Source organism: Aspergillus campestris (assembly GCF_002847485.1).
Source record: "Aspergillus campestris IBT 28561 chromosome Unknown P168scaffold_17, whole genome shotgun sequence".
In the NCBI taxonomy this organism is placed as follows: Eukaryota; Fungi; Ascomycota; class Eurotiomycetes; order Eurotiales; family Aspergillaceae; genus Aspergillus; species Aspergillus campestris.
The window spans coordinates 64,844-87,965 of record NW_020194352.1 but is presented as its reverse complement, the minus strand read 5'-3'; the positions used below and the strand labels follow the sequence as shown (position 1 = coordinate 87,965).

Sequence of the window (23,122 nt, the reverse complement as noted above, 5' to 3'; positions counted from 1 at the left end):
GACGACACAAATGCCGTCTCCCTCCGGAGAGACCTTGTCCACGAGAAACCTGAACGATTCATTGCGATCCCCGGGCACCGCTAGGACTTCATTCGTAGTGAGCGTAGTGTAGTTGTCGCGCAAGTATCGCTCCAGCAACGCTTTCCAGTCTTCCGGGTCGTAGCCGGCCTCAAGCGGGCGAAGTCGGACGTAGGTACCCTTCGGCAGCTGTCTTGCATGGACTGTAACAGTGGGTGCAAAGCCCTGGGTAGACGTGTCCTCGTCGATATCTGAAGTCCCAAACTGATTATCCTCTATCCCCAACGCACTCCGTATGAACCCGCTGAGCCCGACCTCGTTCTCCTCGGCGGAGAACTCCCGAATGCCGACATAGACCACACGGTCATTTCGCGGGTTGACGACGCGGAACGTCAGCGGGTGGGGCAATTGGTGCTGGCGGTCCGAACTGCTCTCGCGCGCTTGGAATTCAGCGGCATTGTGCGGATTAAAAGGATCGAAACTGCTCGTATACGGCCGAGTGGGATTCCGAGTGGGGGCGCGAGAGATCTCCTGGAGTGGAGCTGCTGCGAGGAGTTGTTCGAGGGCCGAGTGAGGAAGAGTGATCTTGTCTCCGGGGAGCTTTGGGGTTTGACTCGGTGGTGTGACGGTGAACTGTGAGGACCAGTGGATGTTGCCTTGGTCGCTAGCCATGATTCTGATAGACGATCACCGGCTCAGTCGAACAGGAGGCCACTGAGGAAGCGTACGACTCATGGTAGAAGTGGGTGCTCCGCGGACATTCGATGATGTATGCAGTTGGAGAAGAATCCCCTAGCGCGTTCTGGAAGCTGCCCCGCTTATTCATCCCGGCTGATCAATCTACTCCATACTGAGCATCAAACCCTAATTTCTACATCGCTGCCTGTCATGGTTGATTATCAATTGAACCCGTCCGTCAGATCAATGGCGGGTCCATGCCCTGGTTCAGGTATGGCCCATACCAATGATATCACTCTGGAAGTGATGGCAGCAATTTACACTATATGTTTGTAATCATACGACTATAGCAAGATCGGCGCTAATTTGCTTCTCGTTGAACGAAATGACGCAATATGAGACCATAGCATACTCCATCGGCTAAAGAGGGGAGAGAGGAAGATTGACGGAGACCCGGCTGATCCAACTATGTGCTGAAATGACCCTACACAGCCACCCGTCTATACTACTCCGTTGTTAGTGTCTAAACAGATTCTGTTCCCAAATCAATAGATCTCTCTCATCCTATGGCGCGTACTAGTGTTGCACCAGTCACACTAGAATCGATCCAAGTTAGATCCAGATGGTACGGTGGTGTGCGTTGTGGATACATACCATGGTCGATGAACAACCGTCATTATGTTCGATACAATAATCGCCTTGGCAGTTTTGGCAGGTTCGTTCATACTTCGGTTTGCAGTTTGAACACTAGACGCCGTCAGACCGCTGTATGCCTTGAGCCTCAAGTGACCAGGCCTGAAGTGACTACTTACGGTTGGCCCACACTCCCAGCAATCCTTACTTACGCCCAGCTCCAATCCCTGTGACGGTCAGCGACATCTTCTTGTCACGGTGCGTGATGGGTTGGGAGGCCATACTCTCTGCTCTTGGGCCATTGCGATATCCGTATCTCGCGGGCCTCGGACGGCTGTCTGATGTGGCGTCAAGGGTGTCCTCACTCGCTCGGGGTGGGGAAGACAGCTATCGCAGAACCACGCGTTGCAGCGATTACACCGACGATCTGTCAAGCACTCTCCACATCGGGCAATCAGACCCGGGTTTGCATCCGGAAAGAGGCCCGGACGTTTGGCCACCTCCACGGAGGATGAGTGGAATGACAGGGGAGTAAGCATAGGGAAGTGTTCTTGCGGCGACTCTCCCCAGACCGCTGGGCCTTCCGGAGATGCGTGGCAGTTCTCACATCCAATAGGACCCAAGGCAACAGTGGCGATGGCTGGTCCGAACATTCGACCTTCCGGCTGGGCATCGCTCGAATCCGCCGATGAATAGAGATCGACATTGTGCCGTGGCCCGCGGCAGAGCACAGCGTCGAACGCAATGATCCCTTGGCACTTCTGCAGAGTCTCCGCCCAACCTTCGTCAATGGTTTGTTGGAGAAGTTTCCCAGATGGACTATACCACGCGTGCTGACTGGGGGCTCCGTCCATGGAGCAGTCCATAGACGGCGTATCCCCCTCATGCGGACCTCTCGCAGTCGTTGAAATGTTGCCGGTGGGTTGGACAGAGCACCTCGAGCCCCACCAATCACGGTACTTGGCCCGCGCCACGGTCTGCGCGTTCTGGGCCGGGGTGAACAGATAGATCCCTTTCACCCGCGGGGTGCCTTGGGGACGTGAGGGACGGACCGCGTACTGGAGGCTCTGCATGAGTTTGCGCTCGTTGAGATGCTGGCAGTCCCTGATTGAGAGAATGTTGACATTGAATTGATCCTTCAGTAGAATGTCGAGGACCAAATCCGCCGGAACCGAAAGGCCATCCAGCACCAATGTGCGTACGTCTTGCAAAATCGACCTACGCTCCAGCTTGGAAAAGATACTCCGCAGCGGCGCGGAGTAGAAATCATCCTCCGATATGTCCTCGTCCATTGGCTCCTCCGCTTCTGACAGCACCGTACCTCGACAACGAGTCAGGTCGAGATGTCGAAACACGTAGGGGGTTTCGGTGACGGCAGTGTGAAGAAAGCGGCAGGTCGATGCCAGCGCAAACAGGGCCGGGGTCGAGAGGTACGGAGCCATATGATCCAAAACCAGACTGTTCCCCAGGACATCGAGAAGGGAAGTCGGCTTGGGCGGGCTCGTGATTACGCTGCATTGGGGTGGAGTCTGGACTCCCTCGGACTCACTCTCATCCGCAGACACCTCCCGAACCACCGGGACTAGGCCGACTTCTTTCGGAGACAGCCTGCGCGAACCGTAGAAGAAATCCGGGGCACGGCCGATGAGGTTCTGGCGATACGCGGCCACGGCGCCAACGGCGAGCTCATCGCCGCTCATACATACGGGGACAATATTGGGTTGAATCTCCTGGAGGGCGGCCCTCGCTTTGGCCAGCTCCGACTCCAAGAGATGGATGGTCGATTGGAGGACGATAGGCATGCTCAGTTTGATATCCCTGGGATGAATGGCAGTGACAAGTGATGACCATAGTTCACCGTCAGACATAATATAGAATCTGGCGAACAATGGGGAGAGTACTCGGCGAGAGAGAGAGAAGTATAGTATATATATATATATAAAGACAGCTGGCAGAACGTTCACCGAGTTCCTGATCGAGTGGGAGGATCTGCGGGGGGGAGTGGCGAATGACAGGACGAGGACAAATAAGATGATAAGGGGAGCAATTAGGGTCGGTGTTTTGGGACCGAAAAGGGCACGAATTAGTGTGGGGAAGAGGATGGTGGGACGTGGCGATCCGGATAAAGAAGAAAGAATAGAACGGAACGGGGATAGAGGAAGGCAGAGGAGTCGATCCAAGTGGAGCGAGCAGGGGGGAGGAAGACCAGTGACTGACGAGGAAGGAGCTGGATGAGCTCGGGGGATAATAAGCTCCTGGCACTAACCGAGAGATGGGAAACGGAAGGACCAAAGCAGGAAGTCCGAGAGGATTACTAGTAGAAAGGAAGGGATTGCAGTTCTAGAAGACCGCTTCTTGGTGAACGGTGGAGTCAGTGACCGAGTTTATATGCTTCTTCATGGAACTTAGAAACTGATGGTTAAGGACAAGATAGATGATCCTCATAGTTCGAATCCAACCAAGACTCATCATCCTGTTAGTGACAATCCCTTTTCTTTTTTCCTGTATTTCCTGTCTCCCTACTTCATAGTTTGCCTCCTCCATCCGTCATGCAACTAATGCCCAAGTTGATCCAAACAGGAAAAGAAGGGGAAGATGGAAGATGTGCCCACCCGGAACGGTGATCCTACATTGTACCATGGAGTGCAGAATAGGTGACTAGCCTAATCAAGCAAGGATGAGACACGGCCGGGGCAGTTGAGGATTCTGTCAGACCTAATTCAACGGGGATGGTTAGTATGCAAGGACTGTACGGAGTAGTCGATATATCCTGTGTACTCCGTAGATCCGAGTGGAGATGGTTTACATGAGTGTGTATGGAGTCAACTGAAAAGAGCCCACTGATTAAATACAAGAAATCAGAAGGTATATGATCAAAGTTATCTAGTAAGCAAACAGAATAAGAATGAACAGATCCACTTCCAGGTCATCCGATCGGACTGAGCCCCACCCGAGCCGAGACCCAAAGGATCCATCGTATCATACGGAGTCTCCATACTCTAGGTACGGAGTACTACTCATCCTCTGGAAATCCAAGGCAAGGATCCTCGGTCACGCGCCTCGGATTCCTTCCACGACACGTCAGCTGAGGAGAGACTCTATCTGATAGACTTGACTATGACATTCATGTTTTATTAAAGTGTCTTGGCTGTTGATTTTGGTTTCTTATCTCTAAGTATCTAGGAGTATGGAGTTTATCGACCTATATTCAATTATCCCTACAGTCTACATACTCTACCACATTCCTACAATGAGAGAAGAATACAAAAGAAGAGAAATAATGAAATTATCCCCAAATCAAGATAGTGATTTAAATCAAATTCCAGTTCCTACCCTCGTGGACTTGGAATCCTCCCTCTTTCTCTCCTCCGCACTCCGTCCAGAATATAGACATGTCACATAACCTAAAATAAGGATTCTCCTTCCTCCCTCAACCAACTGAATCCAATCTCAACAATAGCTTAACTCGACAGAGATGGTGCAAGGACGGACTCCATTAGTCCACTCGCATAATCTTGGCAACTTGGCGTTGGACTCCGTCCATACTCCGTGCTCAATACGGAAGCTCCTTCGGACTGTACGGAGGAGTTATTCCTCTGTATCGTCATCCTGCATATACCTATCATACCATGTTCATGCCTATACCCGTACTCCAGACAAGCAACAAACAAACATCCATGTTGCTCATCATCCTGCCAAGCTCCCCTCTATGCACCGTACATACTACTACTGCATATCTATATACGTGGCAGACACTATCATGCCCATCAGCAAGGACACCAGGATACTCACCCTAGTCTCCAGAGACTTCAAGGGGCTATGCGATAGTCAATAGTCGGGTACTAATATACCGGGGGCGGTTCGGGATGGCTGCTGGGGTAAGGATCGTCATGGGAATTGGTAGATATGTCAGAGCAGATCGTAGCAGGATGGAAAAACCGTCGTCATTGATAAGGCTGCCAAGAATGGGATAGGCAAGAAGATGGACAGTGTTGTGGATAAAGGAGGGACTGTACTTGAGGTAGGCTTCATGTATGGAAGCCCAAGGCAGCATCTTCTCCAACTATCTCAGAGAGCGACCCTTTATTCTGGGAACTCTATGACGCAGCTCAGTATTCCACTGTGATTTCTTTCTATCATGAGAATGATTTATATACCAGCTATAATAGAAGTTATCCAGTTCAACAGCTGATTTCGTGGCAGTGTGATGATCTCTAGCTAATTAGCACCATCAGTCCATAAATCTGTAAATTCATAATTCATCCTTGGACTGAGATAAGATCGATAAATAGCTATGTGAATCCGCAACTTGACTGTATCCAGCGCACATGCACTTACGTGACTATGTGATTATTTTGACTATTCACCAACATGAGCTACTTAACCATGACTACTACAGTTAATATTGCTTCCGTAGCTATACTCTGATATCGGACGATTGTATCAGAGATAATCCAAGTGTCATCCGATCATATACGTATCATAACCATCTTGAAGGTCGTCTACTCGAGACACAAATATGGGCACGGGTGGTATTCGGTCAATGTATATTCTGGAAAAGCATGCAACGATACCAAGTTGACAAATAGCCAAACAAGCTATTATTACACGTGGCATTCAAAGTAAACCCGCACTTTTACTTGAAGAGCTTCGACACAGCCACCTCCTTGTCGTCATGCTTGTTCAGAATCTTCGCGGTCGCCAGGTCGAAGTCTTCCTGCGTGACGTGCACCCGTCGCTCGCGGAGAGCGTACATGCCTGCCTCTGTGCACACACCCTTCAACTCGGCTCCAGAACACCCGTTCATCTTCTCCGCAATCTTCGTCAGGTTGATACCGCGTGTTAGGTTCATCGATCGCGAGTGAATACGGAGAATATCCGCACGAGCCTCCACCCTATAGTTCAAAGAAGAATCGTTAGCCAACCATAAAATCTTGCCAATAGCAGGTAGTAAGAATGTAGAAAGAGACGTACGACGGTGGCGGGAACTCGATCTTCCGGTCGATGCGACCAGGGCGCAACAACGCCGGATCCAGAATATCCAGACGATTCGTGGCCATGATGATCTTAATGTTCTTGGTAGGCTCAAACCCATCCAGCTGGTTGAGAAGTTCCAGCATCGTGCGTTGAACCTCGGAGTCACCACCCCCAGCTGAATCTATCCGGCTGGATCCGATACTGTCGATCTCATCCATGAAGATAATGCTGGGGGCATGCTCTCGAGCCATTACGAACAGCTCGCGAACCATTCGACTGCCTTCACCGATGTACTTCTGCACCAACTCCGAGCCGCTTACTCGGATGAATCGGCAGTCGGTGTGATGGGCCACCGCTCGGGCAAGAAGGGTTTTACCGGTTCCAGGCGGGCCGTAGAGTAGAACACCCTTGGGCTGTGCAATACCGAGAGACTCAAACAGCTCGGGATGCTTCAGTCCAAGCTCGATGACCTCCTTGATTTCTTGGATCTGCTGGTCGAGACCACCGATCATGTCGTAAGTGCTGTCGGGCACCTTTTCGACCATCATCAGCGAGACGAGCGGGTCCACCGACGATGGCAGCATCTTCTCCAGCTTGTAAGAATCGGAAAGAAGGGCGACTCGTTTGCCGACGGTGAGCTTCGCAATATCGACGCCATCTGCAATATCCACGACTGCGTCCCCCCAAATCGAGTCAGCAATCCAATCGAATATGACCGTAGGCGCGGGGGACTAGTCCTCACCATATTTCCCCTCGGGGTGTACTTTGACTAGAACTTTCTTGGTGCTCATCACCTTGACCACCTCACCGACGTAAGAGCCGGGTTGCTGGAGCAAGCCCAGCTCTTCTCTGAGTAGCCGCACCCGGGAATTGTAATCATTGCGCTGTGCTTCCAATCTCCGTAAAACAGCCTGACCCTGGATGATCTCGAGCTTCATGCTCTCGATCTTATTGCGATAGTAATTGTCGAGCGCCATGGCGAATGGTTAGAGGACCGCTCCTCTCGATGGAACACGTGTACCACGAGATAATCTGGAGACACTGATACCAGCAAGGGCGTCTCGATGGAAAATCCGAAATCCGAAATCCGAGCTTCAAACAAGGATGGTGCCGAACGATTGAATTGGAGATGTTGAGGATCGTTCCGACGGGCGTGCAAGTGTCCAAGCTGGATCTTATGTCACCGACGGTGTTGGCCTCAGTCCAACTAGCTCAGCTCAGTTAGAACGGAGTACTGCCCGTGCTACCGTCACCGCCTTCCGGTTCATTTCTGCCTGGCGGTGAGGGAAACTGACTGATCAACGAATGCCAAGTTGCCAAGAACACCTCAGTCCCTCACTTACAGCCATCGCACTTATTCTTGTGTGTAGAATATATGTATTTTATTGATTCTTTGACTCTGTAGTAGTATGAAACAACTTTTAATGTCACACATATAATACTGGGAGCAAGGTGGTAGATACCCAGGGAGGTATGGGATCATTACTCACACCGTACCCAACAACCAAACCAACCAAACCACTCGCTCTTTATCTCTCCCCACTTCCTCCACCATGCAGCCTGCTGGATTAACATCTCAAACTCATTGGTAGCTGGCTATGAATAGTGGCCCATTCGCCGGTCAAAATTAATTGATTCAAATTTATATTGTGCTTTCTTACCCACCTTGACATCTGACCATAGGGCTTGTGACTTTCCCGCTGCAGTCTCAGCTGACTCTGGGGATACTATGCGCCCTTATCTCATGATCTACTAAGCTGCATGGAGCTCTGCCTGTCCGACTGAGTGACATCGCCTATGTAAATTCTTCTGCCTTCACATTTTGCCGGCCCTACTTCCTCTGCACACCATCTGTTTTGGGGTCTTGCCAAATCTCCCCTTTTTTTTTTAGGTTAAATCTCCCCCTTGCCTTGTTCCTTTTCCTCATCGGCTGGTCACTGGTTTGACAGCCGTCTGTTTTGGTCTCATCTATCGTGAACTAAACGCGTCTTGGTCCTTTTTCGTGACGCACCGATATCACACGGCCACCAGAAGTGGAAAGGGAATGAAGGAAGATAGCTCGAAAGAGCGCGATTAAGGGAAACGATCTGAGGAACCCATCAGACCGAGATATGGCCAGCAATCAAGGAGGGGACCGTAATCCTCCACGAACTTCCCATTCCGATCCACCGTCAACCTCGCACGCCACAAGTGAGACCTCATCACCAGGGAATGCCCGTGCACCGAGACTGGCGGCACAGAGCTGGAGAAGTTATGGTACGGCTGCCTTTCCATCATACTATAAGTCTACTCTATCGGGGAATTGACCGAAAGCTTTCATCTCTTCACAGGCACTCTGGATCCTTCGGAACGAGCGGGCTTCGAAACACTCAGCGAAGAGAATCAGCCTGAGAGCTCTGGCGGCGTGACCACTTCTCAATCTACCACAGCCTTACAATCCGATCGACCGAGAAAACCGCCGGTGATGCGCCGGTTGTCTTCCAAGCGACATGTGCCTTTCAAACGACAGGAGTTCTCGACTGACGATGACGTTCGCGAGGTTGAGGAGGATATTGCTATGAAACAGGCTTCTACTCCTGCCCAACCGTCCCCGAGGATACGTCCGCTGCGGAAAGAAAGCTCAACTCTGAAGAGAAGCATGACCAGCCGCATCAATACTTCGGTCCCAGAAGAGTCCGAGAACGAAGACGAAGGCGGATTAGAACTTTCCGATCCTGGACTGGGAGCTGCTGCAGAATTGCCCACGGTTGATCAGTCTGACGATGAGAATCGCACCAGCGAAAGTGGCGGTGATGGTCTGGACGATGATGTTGACGACGAGGAACTTAGCGATGCCGAGAGCTTTACACTTAAGGATCGTCAACAGGCTATCAACAAAACACACCCCTTTGGGATAAGGCTGTGGAAGCCTGCTTTGTACAAGAAAAGTCGCTCTGTCGAGAAAACCGCGGAAGGCGATATACACTCGTCCCCCGGAGGGCGAGTGGGGAATCTGCTCTTCCTCACGAACTTGCTCTGGACGGTGTTTTTCGGATGGTGGCTTGCTTTAGCTGCGCTTACTGGAGCGGTGGCCTGTTTCATTTTCGCATTTTCATCCAGCGCAGTAGAATACGGGAAGGTCTTCTCGGGCTTATCTTGGTACTTGTTCTATCCCTTTGGCTCGTTCGTTCGCCTAGACACGGACGAAAACTACGCCGAAGAGGACGAGGGCGAGGGTCGCAGCATCAGCGAATACGAACAGTGGCAGAATGGTGACCTGGAGAATGGCCGGCTGTTCTTCGGGCCCCGGCGCAATCGGTCTCTCATCGGGAGAAGGAGGAACAGTATTGATTCGACCGGTGAGCAAGACAGCCTCCTTGGGCGGACTCCGAGGCGATCCTCTGGCGATGGCACCTTGGGACACTCAAAACGACGTCTGTTCGGCCGGGGCGAATGGACCCTTGGCCGCGTGGTGTTCTTTGTGTTCTTCTATTTTCTCGTGGGGCCTCTGATGCTCATGGTGTCACTGATCTGCTGGTTGCTCGTCTTCTGGATCCCGATGGGCCGCGTGACCGTCACTCTCTTCGACCATCTTCGCCGGCACCCCCTGGCATTGTCTTATCATTCTGACATGTCGTACACGCGATTGCGCCCTGGGTCTTCCTCGTCCATTCTCCTATGCACATATCGAGCTGCTGGCATCAGCTATTGGAAGTATACCGTTGATGGGACAAACATCTTTCTGATTAACCTTCTCGGTGTTGTCTTGTTTGTCATTGTCGACTATTTTCTTCTGAGGGAAACTCTGGAGATCCAAACGTGGCTCACTCATCCAGGCTTAGTTTTCGCTCTTGCCCTGATTTCGATCATCCCACTGGCCTATTTCATTGGGCAGGCGGTTGCATCCATTTCTGCGCAGTCCTCCATGGGAATGGGTGCTGCCGTCAATGCTTTCTTCTCAACTCTAGTGGAAGTCTACCTCTATTGTGTTGCCTTGACTCAGGGCAAAGCTCGACTCGTCGAAGGCAGTATCATCGGTAGCATCTTTGCGGGTATCCTTTTCCTTCCCGGTCTGTCCATGTGTTTTGGCGCAATCAAACGCAAGACTCAGCGATTTAACATCAAATCTGCGGGCGTCACGTCCACCATGCTGATGTTTGCTGTAATCGCTGCCTTTGGACCCACCCTCTTCTATCAGATCTATGGCAGTGTAAGTCCACTCCTGTATCACTCCCATCTTTACTCTTGTGTTAGTTGCTAACTGCTATCCAGCACCAACTCAACTGCCATGCTTGCGCAAAACCGGGATCAGCCGACGGTGACGACTGTCGTCGATGCTATTTTGCCCAAGTCCCGGCTGTAAACGACAGTTTCTTCCGCAAAGCAGTGCAGCCGTTCTCATGGTTTGCGGCCGTCTTCCTGTTTCTTTCGTATGTAATAGGCCTGTGGTTTACTCTCCGAACTCATGCTGCCCTTATCTGGGCTACTGAGGTTGAGGAGAAAAAAGCCGTTGCCCTTGCACACAACCACGATTCCTTTGAGCAGAGGCCTCCTCTTCTTCCTAGCGTGCCCTCGGGTGCCACCGGTGGACATTCTGGCACAAAGGGCCCGGTCCGTGATTCGCAGCTGTACAAGCGCATCTTGGGACAATCCCTGAAGCAAGTTGGGTTGTCTGAGAATACTCCTGAAGATAGCACAGACCATGCTGAGTCGAGCGTGGCGCACGGCAAGACTACAACACCGTACCTTGTACCTCCTCACTCACAAAATGGTGGTGGTCATCGTAAATGTGATAATTATACAGACTTCTCGGATGAGGAGAATGTGCACCTGGTCCGTCAGGTGACTGAAGTGGCAGCCACAGCAGCTGCAATTGCTGCCCGCGATGCGGCTCGCCCACGGAAGCCAACCGCTCGGCAGCCCGTCCAACGACAGGCCACCAAAAATGCCTCAGATCCTGTGAAGGCGATTTTGGAAGAGCATGACGATGGCGGTCTGGAGCCAAGCCCTACTAGCGGAGGCCACGATGCCCCCAATTGGAGCAAATCTTGGAGCGCATTTGTCCTTCTTGGAGCAACACTCCTTTATGCGATCATCGCAGAAATCCTCGTCAACACCGTGGACGTCGTCCTCGAGAGCGTCGACATCGATGAAAAGTTTCTTGGAATCACCCTGTTCGCCCTGGTTCCCAACACGACTGAATTCTTGGTAAGACACCTTATCACAGGATTGCCTACGATGGCTGACACTGACGTGTGACGGTAGAATGCCATTTCCTTCGCAATAAACGGCAACATTGCCCTGTCAATGGAAATTGGATCGGCCTACGCGCTGCAAGTTTGCCTATTACAGATTCCCGCTGTCGTCCTGTTCAGCGCCTTATACGAGCGGTTCAAGGAGCCCTCAGAACTCCTGTCCCATTCATTCAAGTAAGGCTTCCAATACACGAATCTCACAAACTGGTCCATACTGACGATTGCGCTTCGCAACAGCCTCATCTTCCCCCAATGGGACATGGTAACAGTCATCCTCTGCGTCTTCCTCCTGTCGTACGTATACGGCGAGGGCAAAAGCAACTACTTCAAAGGCTCCATCCTCGTGCTCACATACCTGGTCGTGGTGATCGGCTTCTACCTCTCTGGCTACAGCAACATGGAGAGCATGGGTATCAACCGCTTTGATACTCTCGCTCTGGGGACTGCCGCGCCGGAGAAGTTCTACACTGTTGGTAAGTCTACGAGTGGGGTAGCCTATGGGCCTAGCTCTTAGTGTCACTCCGTTTTCTTAGCATGGACGTTTCATAGATTTCTTTCCTCATGGTGTGATGTTTAACCGTGAGGCTCATGTACCATTGTTCGAACAATTTACAAGTCGTTTTTGACCCGTTATAACGATGGACACTGAAGATTAGTGACGACAAGTATCGGATGATGGTATCGAGATACGTAGAGCAAATTATGCCATCTATTTCAATACCCAGGAAAGTAGAGAGAAGATCCAGAATCGCAAGATGTGCTTGAATGGTGTTTTACAAATCAACATAAATCAACATTACCTTCCTCTCCCACCAATACTTCTCTTCTCCCTGGACGACTCAAGTCCTAGAAAAGCCCAGCTAGCACGGACTATCAAGCAGTCTTCCACGCACCCACAGCATCATCAACAAGAGCCCGATACTCCTGCTGCTTATAACACTGGTCCAAGAAGACCTTGTACTTGACATCCAACAGGGCCTTCTCGTTAGCATCACCCGTCGGCACGACCTTCTTCCCCGGTTTACTCATCCGGTCCATTATATCCCACAGATCTTCGGTCTTGCCCTCGGCGTCCGCGCTAGCGGCCTTTGCGCCCAGCATCGCCGCGCCGTGGCAGACAGCCGCGTGGATGTAGCGAGGGATGAGGACGGGCATATTGCACGCGGACGCGATGAGTTTGACCAGGATGTCGTTTTGGCACTGCGACCCCGACATGAAGATCGATGTGATGGTGTGGCCGGATTGGTTCATCGTTTCGACGATCTGGCGGGTCTGCAGGGCTATGAATTCGAGCGTGGCGTAGTAGTATATGGCGAGGCCGTCTACGGACTTGTCGCTTGAGAGGCCTATGACGGAGCCGGTCATGCGCGGGTCCGCGATGGGAGACCTGTTGCCCCAGAGGTCGCCGTAGAAGAAAAAATGGCGTGCGAGATAGGAGACGTTGGGGGCTTTTTGCTCCTGGGCCATTTCCTTGAGGTGCTCGTTCAGGTATTCGTAGATATTGTCGTTGTAGGACTCTGCGATGGAGAGAGCCTGGTTGAATGCGGGATGCGTCTCGATGACATGTTTTAGTAACTCCCCCGTGGCGGACTGCCCGCCCTCGGCCATCCAGTAGCCCGGCTGGATTGTGTCGCGGTAGGGACCCCAAACGCCAGGGACGAAAACCGGATCCCGAGACATGGCGAGATGGCATGTTGACGTCCCGGCTACGGCTGCCAGTCGTGAGAAGGCTTGGGATTTGTCGTTCTTTGCGGCGTCCGAGCTCAGTTGGTCTGACTCCAGGTCAACCTTCGCGCCAACGGTACCGATCCAGCCCGCGTAGGCATCGATAACTCCGCTGCCTATGGCGATGCCAGGCGGCAATCCAAGCTCAGAGGCTGCTTTATCGCAGAGCGTACCGACAAGCTCGCCGGCACTCAGATAATCGCCGTTCTATATCCAGTCAGAAGGAACAGCGCAGCCGAAAAAAAAAAAAGACATTGAGATGATAAAAGTTGTAAAAGAAAGGGGCTCACCACCCTGTCAACACCTCCGACCCGTTTAAAGTCATCCGTGGTAAGTTCCTCCAGGCCGACTTCGTTCAAGAAATCTTCCTGCCACCCTTTGACGCTCCCGTCCACGCCGACCGGAACGTAGCCCTGCTTACAGACTACACTGCAGAAGCTTCTTTTTTCATTGCCAGTCGCAATGTGAGTTAACGCATCTGCCAGGTCAAAAAACTTGCACTGGTCGAAGAGCTCCTTGGGCATGTGATTCTTCAGCCATAAGACCTTGGGCATTTCCATCTCAACGGACATCTTCCCCCCGACATAGCGGAGCAGATTATGGTTCGTGGCGTTGATCTTCTCGGCCTCTTCAACCGGCCTGTGATCCAACCAGAGAATCACATTACGGTCCGAGTCAAAGTTAGGCCCAGTAACAGATACTGGTTCATCGTTGACATTGGAGAACACGGCAAGGGAGCAAGTGGCATCAAATCCAATTCCTCTTACGGTTTCCGGGTCGACGTTATGCTGGCTGATGGCGCGTTGAACGGCAACACAGATACAACGCCAAATATCAGTTGTCGATTGCTCCTATTAGTGATGGTCAGCGGGAGCTCCAGAACTACAGGTACGACAATACCTACGTAGAAACCTTGTTGAGGCTGCCAGAGGCCAATGTTCTCGGTCGCCAATCCAACGATATCCCCGTTGCCGTCGATGATACACGCGCGAGCACTCCCAGTGCCTACGTCGATGCCAATGTAATGGTCCAAGTGAATCTGAATCTCATCTCGAGTATCCAGAGACGCCAGCCTGTGGGACTGTCCCGAGGGATGCCGGTGTGGCATTGTGGTAGTCATGATGGTCAAAATTGCTCTTCTCGAGCGAAGTAAAAGGTAATAATAAACGGAGAGAAAGGTGCAGATTTTCGAATAGCGACGACAGGTGATGTTATTGAGCAATGGATCTGCGAGCAGAGGGACTTCCCCGCCAGTCAATTATACCCGGCTAGGCAGATAGTAAGACGGGAAGACAGTTCGATCACACAGCTGTGTTCTCTCTATGGTGTGGCAGGAAATGAGAGGATTTTTGTCAAAAGAGGCGAGCAAGCCGAAGTATGCCGGATGAAAACAAAGAACGAAGATCACAGCTACCAATTCATATAAACATCTGCGGGGCAGATTCCCACTGGGGAACTGGGATTTTACCGGCACCAGGGTGATGATCTGCGGGGAGAATTGGCTGCAGATTACAGGTATCAGTTTTCTAATATATTCGCTGTTAAATAATACAGCAGACTAATTCAAAAAGACAACAAAAAGACAAAGTTGGTATATCTTCGCGCTTGTTGCATTTTTTTTAATTGTATCTAACTGGTTATTCATTTATGTATTCGTGTATATATCGATCAATCCATTAATGTTGTTATTATATATATATATTTTTGACATTGTATATAGAGCTACATATTCACTGGGCAGAAGGTTCAACCCCGTAGGTATACTTACGATACTCATAAGAATAGTACCAATCACCAGCATCATTACTGCCCACAAATCACCGCTAGTACTAATTACTACGTGATTTGTACATATTCACTCGAATACAAAAAACCAGAGGGACGGAGTAGTCACGGACACCAAGAATATCGGCTAGCCGACCCCAGCAATTCTCCGCGCCAACACTTTTCCGCCGCGGTGACAGCATCCGGAGCTCCCCAAGTCCACCTCCAAGTCCACCTCCCACGCCTTCACCAGAAAAGACACGCGCCGACCATGCATTCCCTCCTATTCAAAACCGCATCAATCCTCCTCTGTCTCGTCGCACAGACATGGGCTGAATCATCCACCTCCTCCTCCCACCTCCTATCCACCGATATCCTCTACTGGCCAGTAGCAGGCGTCTCCGAACCCTCGACCCTCGCGCGCATCTCCTACGACTCGTCCTCGCTAAAATCAGACCTCATCTCCTACTCCCCGCCGCAGAAAAGTCTCAGCGCAGACTCCGACTCCGAAGAACTCGTTCGCGTGGGTTTGTACGCCTCCACGCCCGCGAACGGGAAACAATGGGTCGGCACCATCACGTCATTGTCGTCTCTGGCTCCTAAGCAGGAACAGGGACAGGGACAGGGACAGCTCGCGCTTCGTCTCTACGTGAGCCCCTCGAATGAAATATACCATGTCTCGTTGGCGCCGGCGTCGGGACCTGCCGCTGCCTCGACAACCGCGGACGGTCCTACGATCGAAGTGGTCCCTGCTGAGACGGGTCCGCAACCTCATCTGAACCGCCCGGTCGTGCTTAGTGAGGACGGCCAGAATCCCGAAGAAGTGGTTGAGAAGACGATGTTCCAGAAGTGAGTGACTATCTGTCCCCTTAATTCGAATTAACTACAGTCTCTACTCTCCTCTAGCGCAGTGATCTGACAGCGTTCTTCTACAGGTATTGGTGGGTGATCCTCATCATCACGTTTATCGCTATGTCTGGGGGCGGTGAAGGGCAATGATGGATATGTTGAATATGGCTTTTCCCTCGTTTAATACATTTCTCTTGGTTCCTCCATATATAATATTTCGATCTTTAATTGGTCGCATCCTCGCATCCCGAATACCACCCACGCGATCTTCGAAGGGTCCGGATATATAAACATAGACCTCGCATCCAGGTGGGCCTAGATCCATCTCAGTCAATGACGAGAGAATCGCAGGGAACAATTAAGCCAGTAAGGCAATCCCAATCGCATGCTTATTGGAAGATGGACAGCTGTGGTTTGCATCGAGGCCACCCCAACCGAGATTTCCATTCAAGCCAACTGGGGATGCCTTGGAGAATGTATGGAGACCGTCCTCACGGGTTGAATATGCGCTTTGTCCCACATTTCATGAAAGTACTTAGATCTCGGTCAAGCATAGGATACTCCTCCCCAAAGCCTGCTATGAATTGCGCAACCTTGAGATCTTAAAATCAATTGATTTCTCCAACGGCTAGATCCTGCGCAACTCTTCGCCCATGCCCCGATGTACTCAGGTCCCAGTACTTTAACCCTTTATCTGTTATTGCCACAAGTTCATTCTCCCCTTGTGCGAAGAAAAGCTTGAAGCAGACAGCGTCCAGTGGAAGCATTATCGGCCGCAATTCGATCATGTCGGAGGCTGAAGATTGCCACGAAGGCGGGTAATACCCACTGGCATTTTGGTCGATAAGTGCGTTAGGCTCCAAAGCCCAGACGTAAAGAATGTTCCAATTCGCAACCGCAAGCCTTGTACCACGCTTGGAACTAGCGACTATGGATCCAAGGGAGTTGGTGGGATTTCGAAACCCCCAGAGTCGCGCAACTACCGTCCAATCGGCAAAACGCCGCCCACGATCAAGATTCAAGACGTGCCCACAATTGCGAGACGCGCAGGAAGCTCCTGATTTTAGTAGGCACGCCACGGTCCATCCCTCTTCACGATGAGTCGCAATTCCCAAAGCAAGGTATTTCCACTGGCACCTTTGAAGGCCGTTGTGTGAGTGCGATTCGTGTGTTCCAAAGAAGGGTATGTCAATGCAAAATTGTAGCCGCATCGAGTCTGAAAATTGCACAATACATGAATTATCATAGGTTATAGCTTGGCCTTGGAGCGTGGATATGTCTCTCCTTTGGAATGATCCGTACAAAGTCCGAGCGCGGTAATAGAACAGCAATTGGCTTGATCCGTCATTGAAAGCCATATCTGTTATTGGGCCACTGTGATGGAGCACACGGCCCCGGTTCGTTATCGCCTCGGGTGGCCTATCTTCATTGAGATCTTGCCTACTCTCATCCACTAGAACGCGGGAGTTATATCGTAGCTCTGTTCGCCATCATTAGCTGAATCCAACGCTTGCGCATTTCCCATTGGGTAGACCGCCTGTTTCCTTCCACATGGACCCTTAAAGAATCAAGGGACGGAAAGATTGAGACAGGGTAACGAACCAATAGAATTAGACGCAGGATCAACTGGTGATTCAGCCTGGACAGTGTAACGGATTACCTCAAAGCAGTTATCATCACGCATATGCTGCCAGGAGATAACGAAGACGTCTTTATTGGCAGCCGCAAACGCCAGCGGTCTGTATTCAGGATGCTCTGGGAACGAACATATTCTCGTTGGACCATTAGGCGAGTCAAGCGAATGGCGGACAAGAAATATTTGACCTGTAGCGCTTGTTTGTATCGCATCTTTGACAAAGGGATGCTCTGGGTCTACATCGCCCTCGTCAAAAGTCGGCGTGGAGCGTTGGAGAACGTAGAGGCCGTTCTCTCCATCGAACCCCGTCTTGAGGATCTCGGACACACCTTGTTGGGCCCAAGGTGATTGAAGCAGTGTTCGATGTTGGAGTCGCCCGTCTCGAGCGTGATAGACATGCAGAGTTTCCTGGCCTCTAGCCGCCAGCACGACGGTTTCGTCGTCACGATGTGCAAATGAAGATGCCTTAGCATCCATCGCATGTCCTGGAAAGCTGAATGTTGTGCAGTCTGCGTAGAACTGTGCGCCATATAACTGCTGGGATGCATGTTTGAGGAGCAGCCCAAATAATTCGTTTGGTTTGAGAGACCGGAGATCGGTGTTAAGATCGGTGTTGACACCTGGGGTTCGACGTAGATGGCGTAAGAGCACCTCCCGGGAATCTGTGACGATCTCATATAAAACTCGAGAGGAAAAGGCCACCTGCAACAAATCCGGTGTTCTCGAATATAGTAAAACCAACTGGATAAGCTCAAGCGGGAGATTGAGTAGCATGGTGACGAGTATTTGGGGCAAATCAATAAGCAGAAGATTCAATGGTTATTGAGAGCTTCCTAAGCTCTCACCAAATCTGCGGCAGTTTGAAAGAAGAATTTACTCGATATGGTGGCAATATTAGAAGCTGGGGAAGGGAGCAATTATAACTATTTATTTATAGTTGCTGGCTCCTCGTGTTTTCCACCCCAGGCAGGAGTCTAGGCCTGACTAGGCACCCACTGCTGCCTGCGGAACACCTGCCGACACCCTGCCAACCATGTGTTTTGTAAGTCTGTTTCAATCCCGGATTACAGACTGAAGGCTGCACGCCTTTTTAGAGCTGGAATCATGATGCATATTCCAGCTTAGACTTCACGTTTAGACTCTAACACTGAATTCCCCTACCAATGAACATCCTCGTACATTCGCATTTGACCAGTGGACCTTATTCTCACAACGGATAGCCTGTGCCTTTCACTTCATCTGACCTTCATTCTAGAGCGAGATAAAGAGCGCTATAAATATATAACATTATAATACAGATAACAACAATGAATGACAGCAGTTTTCAGTACTGGTTTATTGCAGGCCATACGGCACGTGTAAGTGAAAGATATGACGTGACGATAATAGATCTGCCATTTCTATCTAGCAATAAAACTTCTGCACCTGAGGGACCAGACTGGTGTCTGGTCTCATTATCATGAAGACTCTTCCTTGGCCATCTGGGAGGTGACCCATTCTAACACACTCTCATAACAAAGAACATATTGGCTGAGATTCTGTACCATGCTCGGTCTTTGTGTCCGGAAGTCGGCTAGAGTCCGTTCAATGAGGTCTTCATTTACTGGAACAACCGGTGGATCAGAAGGTTTCCGAGCATGTTGCCGTTTCAATATATCCAAAACACTGTCAACTGTGCAAAAAGTGCCTGTGCGTCCGCATCCTGCACTGCAGTGCACCACAATTGGTCTTTGTGCTTCGTGATTGCTGGGACTCTTGGCGTTGGACGCATTTATAACTTTATCGCATTCTTCAATCAATCGGAGAAGGTGGACTGGCTGGGATGTGGTACCAAAGTCGGGCCAGTAAGGATAATGCAATTGTGTGATTTCACGAAGCGGTTGAAAAGGGAATGCAGAGTGCGATAAACCGAAATATCTCGCTATAATATAAGGACGGGTAGGATCCTCGCTTTTCTCGGGAGAGGCCGCACGGCTCGCGGTGTCGGTTTTCTGAGAGTCTGCAGGGTTCAAATAGATCTTTTTCTGGGAGAAGTTGTTGACCTTAAAGGGCCCGTAGTTCCCCGACTCCCAATAGGGATGACATTTGACTTGCCCTCGCTCGACCTCGGCAGTCAAGGACACAACGAGTCTGGCATCTTGTTCCCAAATCACGCGCCAGAAATCCTGTTTGGTTTGACTGTCATTGATATGCTTCTTGCTTTTCTTCGTGTGCCCCACTGGTAAGGGCCAGCGGGATTCGAGAACTTACATTGAAAGTATCAGGCACAGGTGCCTGTGTAGCTATATAGCGCTTTTCGCTGTAATCAGCTTTCAGGTAGTTTGCATTGACGTAGTCACAATCTCCGGGAGCCACGTCTTGCAATTTGACCCTAGAATGATCGAAAGGGTAGATGTCATTGTATCTGTTCTTTGTCCCCTTCTCAATGCCCGCAACGCGGAACTTGTCCGGTGAGACGATCGAGTTCGAGCTGGCATTCTTGTCGTAGGAAAGTGCTTGCTTCATTCGCTCCAGCTCTTTCTGTTCGAGCTCGAGAAACTTCTGAGAGACGATTTGGCCTTTATCCGCACTGTCGGATACATTCCGTAGCCAAGAGGGCAATGCTAATTTCTTCGGCTCGGTTAGATTTTCGGGGAGCTGGAGGGGAATCTGCCCAACGCCGCTGACAAGGTCCATATTTTGACGAATATTGGAAAAGAAAGGTATGGCGACTGAAGCCGATTCTGGCAGCGCGCACCCGCCGGCGACCGGGGCAGCAGAAGGGAGACTCAATCCCATGGGAGATGATTTCATCGGAGTGGTGTCAGACATCGGTTGATTTTGTCGTTTGATAAGAGAAGGAAAACGATCCGAAAAGGCGTTAAATCCACCAAGGAGTATCATTCCTTCACCGGTCCAGCCCTCTTGGATGAATTTCTTCAATACATTAGTTAATGACCCAGCATCTTTCATATCGGAAGTATGTGCATCGTAGGCAACAATATATCGACAATTTTTCCATCTCGTGAAGTTCTTTTTATCCGCATCACTTGTAAATGTATTCGCCAACTTTTGTGTGTCGAAAGAAGGTCGCTTGAGCAATGTGGTTGGGATGCAAAGATTCAACGATCCTTTGATACTGCCTTTAAGATAATGAGTGAAGGGACGGACATCGAACAGCATTATATCATCGGGCGACGACTGAAGCAACTCTGCGCAGTGATCAACAGATATGGCACTTCCAACGCCGGCTACCGACGGGAAGGTCCCTCTTCGGTCAAGAGGCCGCTCTTCTTTCTGAGATCCAAGACCACACCACGCTTTAGACGCCGTGGACGCCCTGGACCAATCGACCCGGGCACCGGACGTCGCGGCATCGGGAGTATTTTCATACTTCGGCTTCTTCGGTAAGAATTGCGATTTCGGGCTAATGATCTGAGGTTGGGGGTAAGAGATCGAGTCACGGCTTTTTGTGAGATTGGCATCGTCGATGCTGAACGAAAAGTAATTAGGCGAGAGGTCTGAACCGGGATGATGAGTTGTGATGTGAGGGTTCAGCGGAGATGAATGAGTGTCACGCATTGCTAAAAGAGCTGCCGGGGTCGAAGAACTAGCAAGTTGAAGATTCGAGGGCTCTGGAGGCCACGGAGAGGTAGGGGACCTTGTGCCCGTCATAGCTGACATGATTTCTTCAATAGAGGCGAATATGGGGGAATATGGAGAGCGAAACACCCCCTAGTAGAGTGACACCGGACAATAGAGCGAGGCGCAGAATCAGCTTGCCATCTCGAAACGGCCAGAAATTACAGGAAGTGTTGTCCCCTGTCAAGATCCTCTCCGAAGTTTATGGCTGAGCAAGTGGTTTATCAAAATCCCCCCTCCCATTCACATATATCGCCTCCTCGATGATACTGAGCCGATGTTGCGACGGTGGCAAACAGATACCAAGAAAATTCGGTCAAGTAACAAGCCCCGAAGTGTAAAGGGGGAGAGACAAGGGAAGTGGTAGAAGAAAGCGAATCGCTGGATTTATTCGAAATCCGTACAATAAAGAGAGATGGAAGAGTTGAGGTGATGAAAAAGATAGGAGAGACAGAAGAGATTCTGGCCAGAACTGAAGATTTGGGGCTCCTACGGTAGGTAATACCCTCGAATGAGGGAAAGATCGATAGAGGGGTTTTCCAATAGATGCGTTTCCAGAGCCAATCGAATTGTCAGGAAGAAAAAGTGGGGGAGCGATGGTATTTGGCTGATATCACTGATCCACCATTATTAGTGTCGAGTGTTAAGCATGGTACGTAAGGAACCAAGAAACGCGAAGGACAAATGGAGGTGAGCAGAACGGAGAGCCGATGTTTTCTGGATATGACGTATGGGGCGGGTGGGACAGTCGGAAAGCGGCGACGTTCGTGCCTAGTGTGCAGAACTAATATAGAATTAATCAGCTGGCTAGTGATTATTTAACCATTTGGCTTGGACAAAAGGAAGTGAATATGGTATTTTCCGGAATTAATTGGAAGAACTGTTAATAGTACTCTACAGTCTTCTCCTAGGAATTTATTTGGTGAAATTGATAATACATGTATGCCAAGTCAACATATAAGAAAATGACCAAAAATAGGTAGCATATAGCCCGCGAGTGGCAGACAACTACCACAAAAAAACAATAGCCTGATATAAACAGGGAAATAATATACATCAACTATCAAGGTATATCAGATATAGCACGTAGAATATCAAGGTTGTTGGATGGTTTTACATACAAGGCAGATCCACACGCCCGTGCATCATGCGGATACATGCACACAAGGTGTGGGAACAAGGGAGTAGAGATCCATTATAGCACAGAACAATAAATGTTCGATCAACTCAAATAGCAGAAACATGACGGAACACAGGATGGTTATAGCTTGCCATCAGGCTCGCCTTCGAATCTCTGGACCCGTTTCTGTTCCCAGTTGTCCAGATCTTTCGCCATGAGCCGCTGCGAAATAGCCGTCAGCGCTTGTTTTTTTTTTTATTTTTTATAGACTATTCACCATCACAAATTCGACAGGGACATTCAAACTCACATAGTATTCCTCCCTCTCATCGCCAACTATTCTTCGCCGTGGGTTCCTTTTGATCCCTTCTTCCCCATCTCCTCTAAGTCCAAGATCTATGGCTTCCTCTTGACTTAATTGTTTCACTTTGCGATCGTACCGCTCATATCTTAAAGCTGCCGCGGGGGTCAAGGCAAAGGAGCCAGCAACTATGATCATGATGAAAGGTAGCCCAAAAAGAACAAAAGGGTGCCTAGGAAGCCTCGCTCTATAGGCTGCACCAATCCGTTCCCCGAGAGAGGATGATGCGGTTGTTGCACGTCGAAATGTTTTGGATTGAAAGACGGCCATTGTGTGTGGTGGATGATAGAAGGCCTCAACTAGTAGCCTGACAGTGGTTATGCACACCAATATATATCTAATCCGATGTAATCACTGATTCAACCCAAGACTGCGTGGTGCAACAACCTTATCGATTGTGGTGAGCGGGTCCAAAAAATATTGGTCGGTATAATAGAAAGTCCGGCAGGATCCAAAACAGCAAGCACCTTTGTCCTCCGCCGCACTAGGGCCTTGTATAAACAATC

At 50.3% G+C, this 23,122-nt stretch overlaps 7 protein-coding genes across 7 annotated transcripts; 2 read left to right on the top strand and 5 right to left on the bottom strand.

The window, feature by feature from the left end:
* Positions 1-1,068: 1,068 nt before the first annotated feature.
* Positions 1,069-3,297, bottom strand: P168DRAFT_293794 (uncharacterized protein). The gene is made up of 4 exons (XM_024837879.1): positions 1,614-3,297; positions 1,509-1,556; positions 1,351-1,443; positions 1,069-1,292 (listed from the first exon to the last, which is right to left on the bottom strand). Exons 1-4 carry the CDS (start codon positions 3,129-3,131, stop codon positions 1,242-1,244), a joined length of 1,710 nt encoding a protein of 569 aa, XP_024688504.1. The 5' UTR covers positions 3,132-3,297; the 3' UTR covers positions 1,069-1,241.
* Positions 3,298-5,965: 2,668 nt separating this feature from the next.
* Positions 5,966-7,283, bottom strand: P168DRAFT_244899 (proteasome regulatory particle base subunit RPT6; the record flags this gene model as incomplete). The annotated part of the gene is made up of 3 exons (XM_024833949.1): positions 5,966-6,224; positions 6,304-6,979; positions 7,049-7,283. 3 exons carry the CDS (start codon positions 7,281-7,283, stop codon positions 5,966-5,968), a joined length of 1,170 nt encoding a protein of 389 aa, XP_024688503.1.
* A 798-nt stretch (positions 7,284-8,081) lies between these two features.
* P168DRAFT_313662 (calcium/hydrogen antiporter) lies at positions 8,082-12,181 on the top strand. Its single transcript, XM_024839692.1, has 5 exons — positions 8,082-8,562; positions 8,637-10,495; positions 10,558-11,493; positions 11,551-11,714; positions 11,778-12,181. The coding sequence occupies exons 1-5, from the start codon at positions 8,418-8,420 to the stop codon at positions 12,052-12,054; spliced, it is 3,381 nt and encodes a 1,126-aa protein (XP_024688502.1). The 5' UTR covers positions 8,082-8,417; the 3' UTR covers positions 12,055-12,181.
* A 56-nt stretch (positions 12,182-12,237) lies between these two features.
* Positions 12,238-14,713, bottom strand: P168DRAFT_293790 (FGGY-family carbohydrate kinase). The gene is made up of 3 exons (XM_024837878.1): positions 14,170-14,713; positions 13,556-14,116; positions 12,238-13,472 (listed from the first exon to the last, which is right to left on the bottom strand). Exons 1-3 carry the CDS (start codon positions 14,383-14,385, stop codon positions 12,414-12,416), a joined length of 1,836 nt encoding a protein of 611 aa, XP_024688501.1. The 5' UTR covers positions 14,386-14,713; the 3' UTR covers positions 12,238-12,413.
* Positions 14,714-15,300: 587 nt separating this feature from the next.
* Positions 15,301-16,028, top strand: P168DRAFT_245051 (uncharacterized protein; the record flags this gene model as incomplete). Its single annotated transcript, XM_024833953.1, has 2 exons — positions 15,301-15,878; positions 15,965-16,028. 2 exons carry the CDS (start codon positions 15,301-15,303, stop codon positions 16,026-16,028), a joined length of 642 nt encoding a protein of 213 aa, XP_024688500.1.
* Positions 16,029-16,486: 458 nt separating this feature from the next.
* P168DRAFT_300331 (uncharacterized protein) lies at positions 16,487-21,177 on the bottom strand (the record flags this gene model as incomplete). The annotated part of the gene is made up of 5 exons (XM_024838414.1): positions 16,487-17,358; positions 17,481-18,134; positions 19,487-19,679; positions 19,765-20,744; positions 20,805-21,177. The coding sequence occupies 5 exons, from the start codon at positions 21,175-21,177 to the stop codon at positions 16,487-16,489; spliced, it is 3,072 nt and encodes a 1,023-aa protein (XP_024688499.1).
* An 819-nt stretch (positions 21,178-21,996) lies between these two features.
* Positions 21,997-23,031, bottom strand: P168DRAFT_293787 (cytochrome c oxidase assembly protein COX16). The gene is made up of 3 exons (XM_024837877.1): positions 22,566-23,031; positions 22,257-22,477; positions 21,997-22,195 (listed from the first exon to the last, which is right to left on the bottom strand). The coding sequence occupies exons 1-2, from the start codon at positions 22,884-22,886 to the stop codon at positions 22,397-22,399; spliced, it is 402 nt and encodes a 133-aa protein (XP_024688498.1). The 5' UTR covers positions 22,887-23,031; the 3' UTR covers positions 21,997-22,195; positions 22,257-22,396.
* Positions 23,032-23,122: the final 91 nt, after the last annotated feature.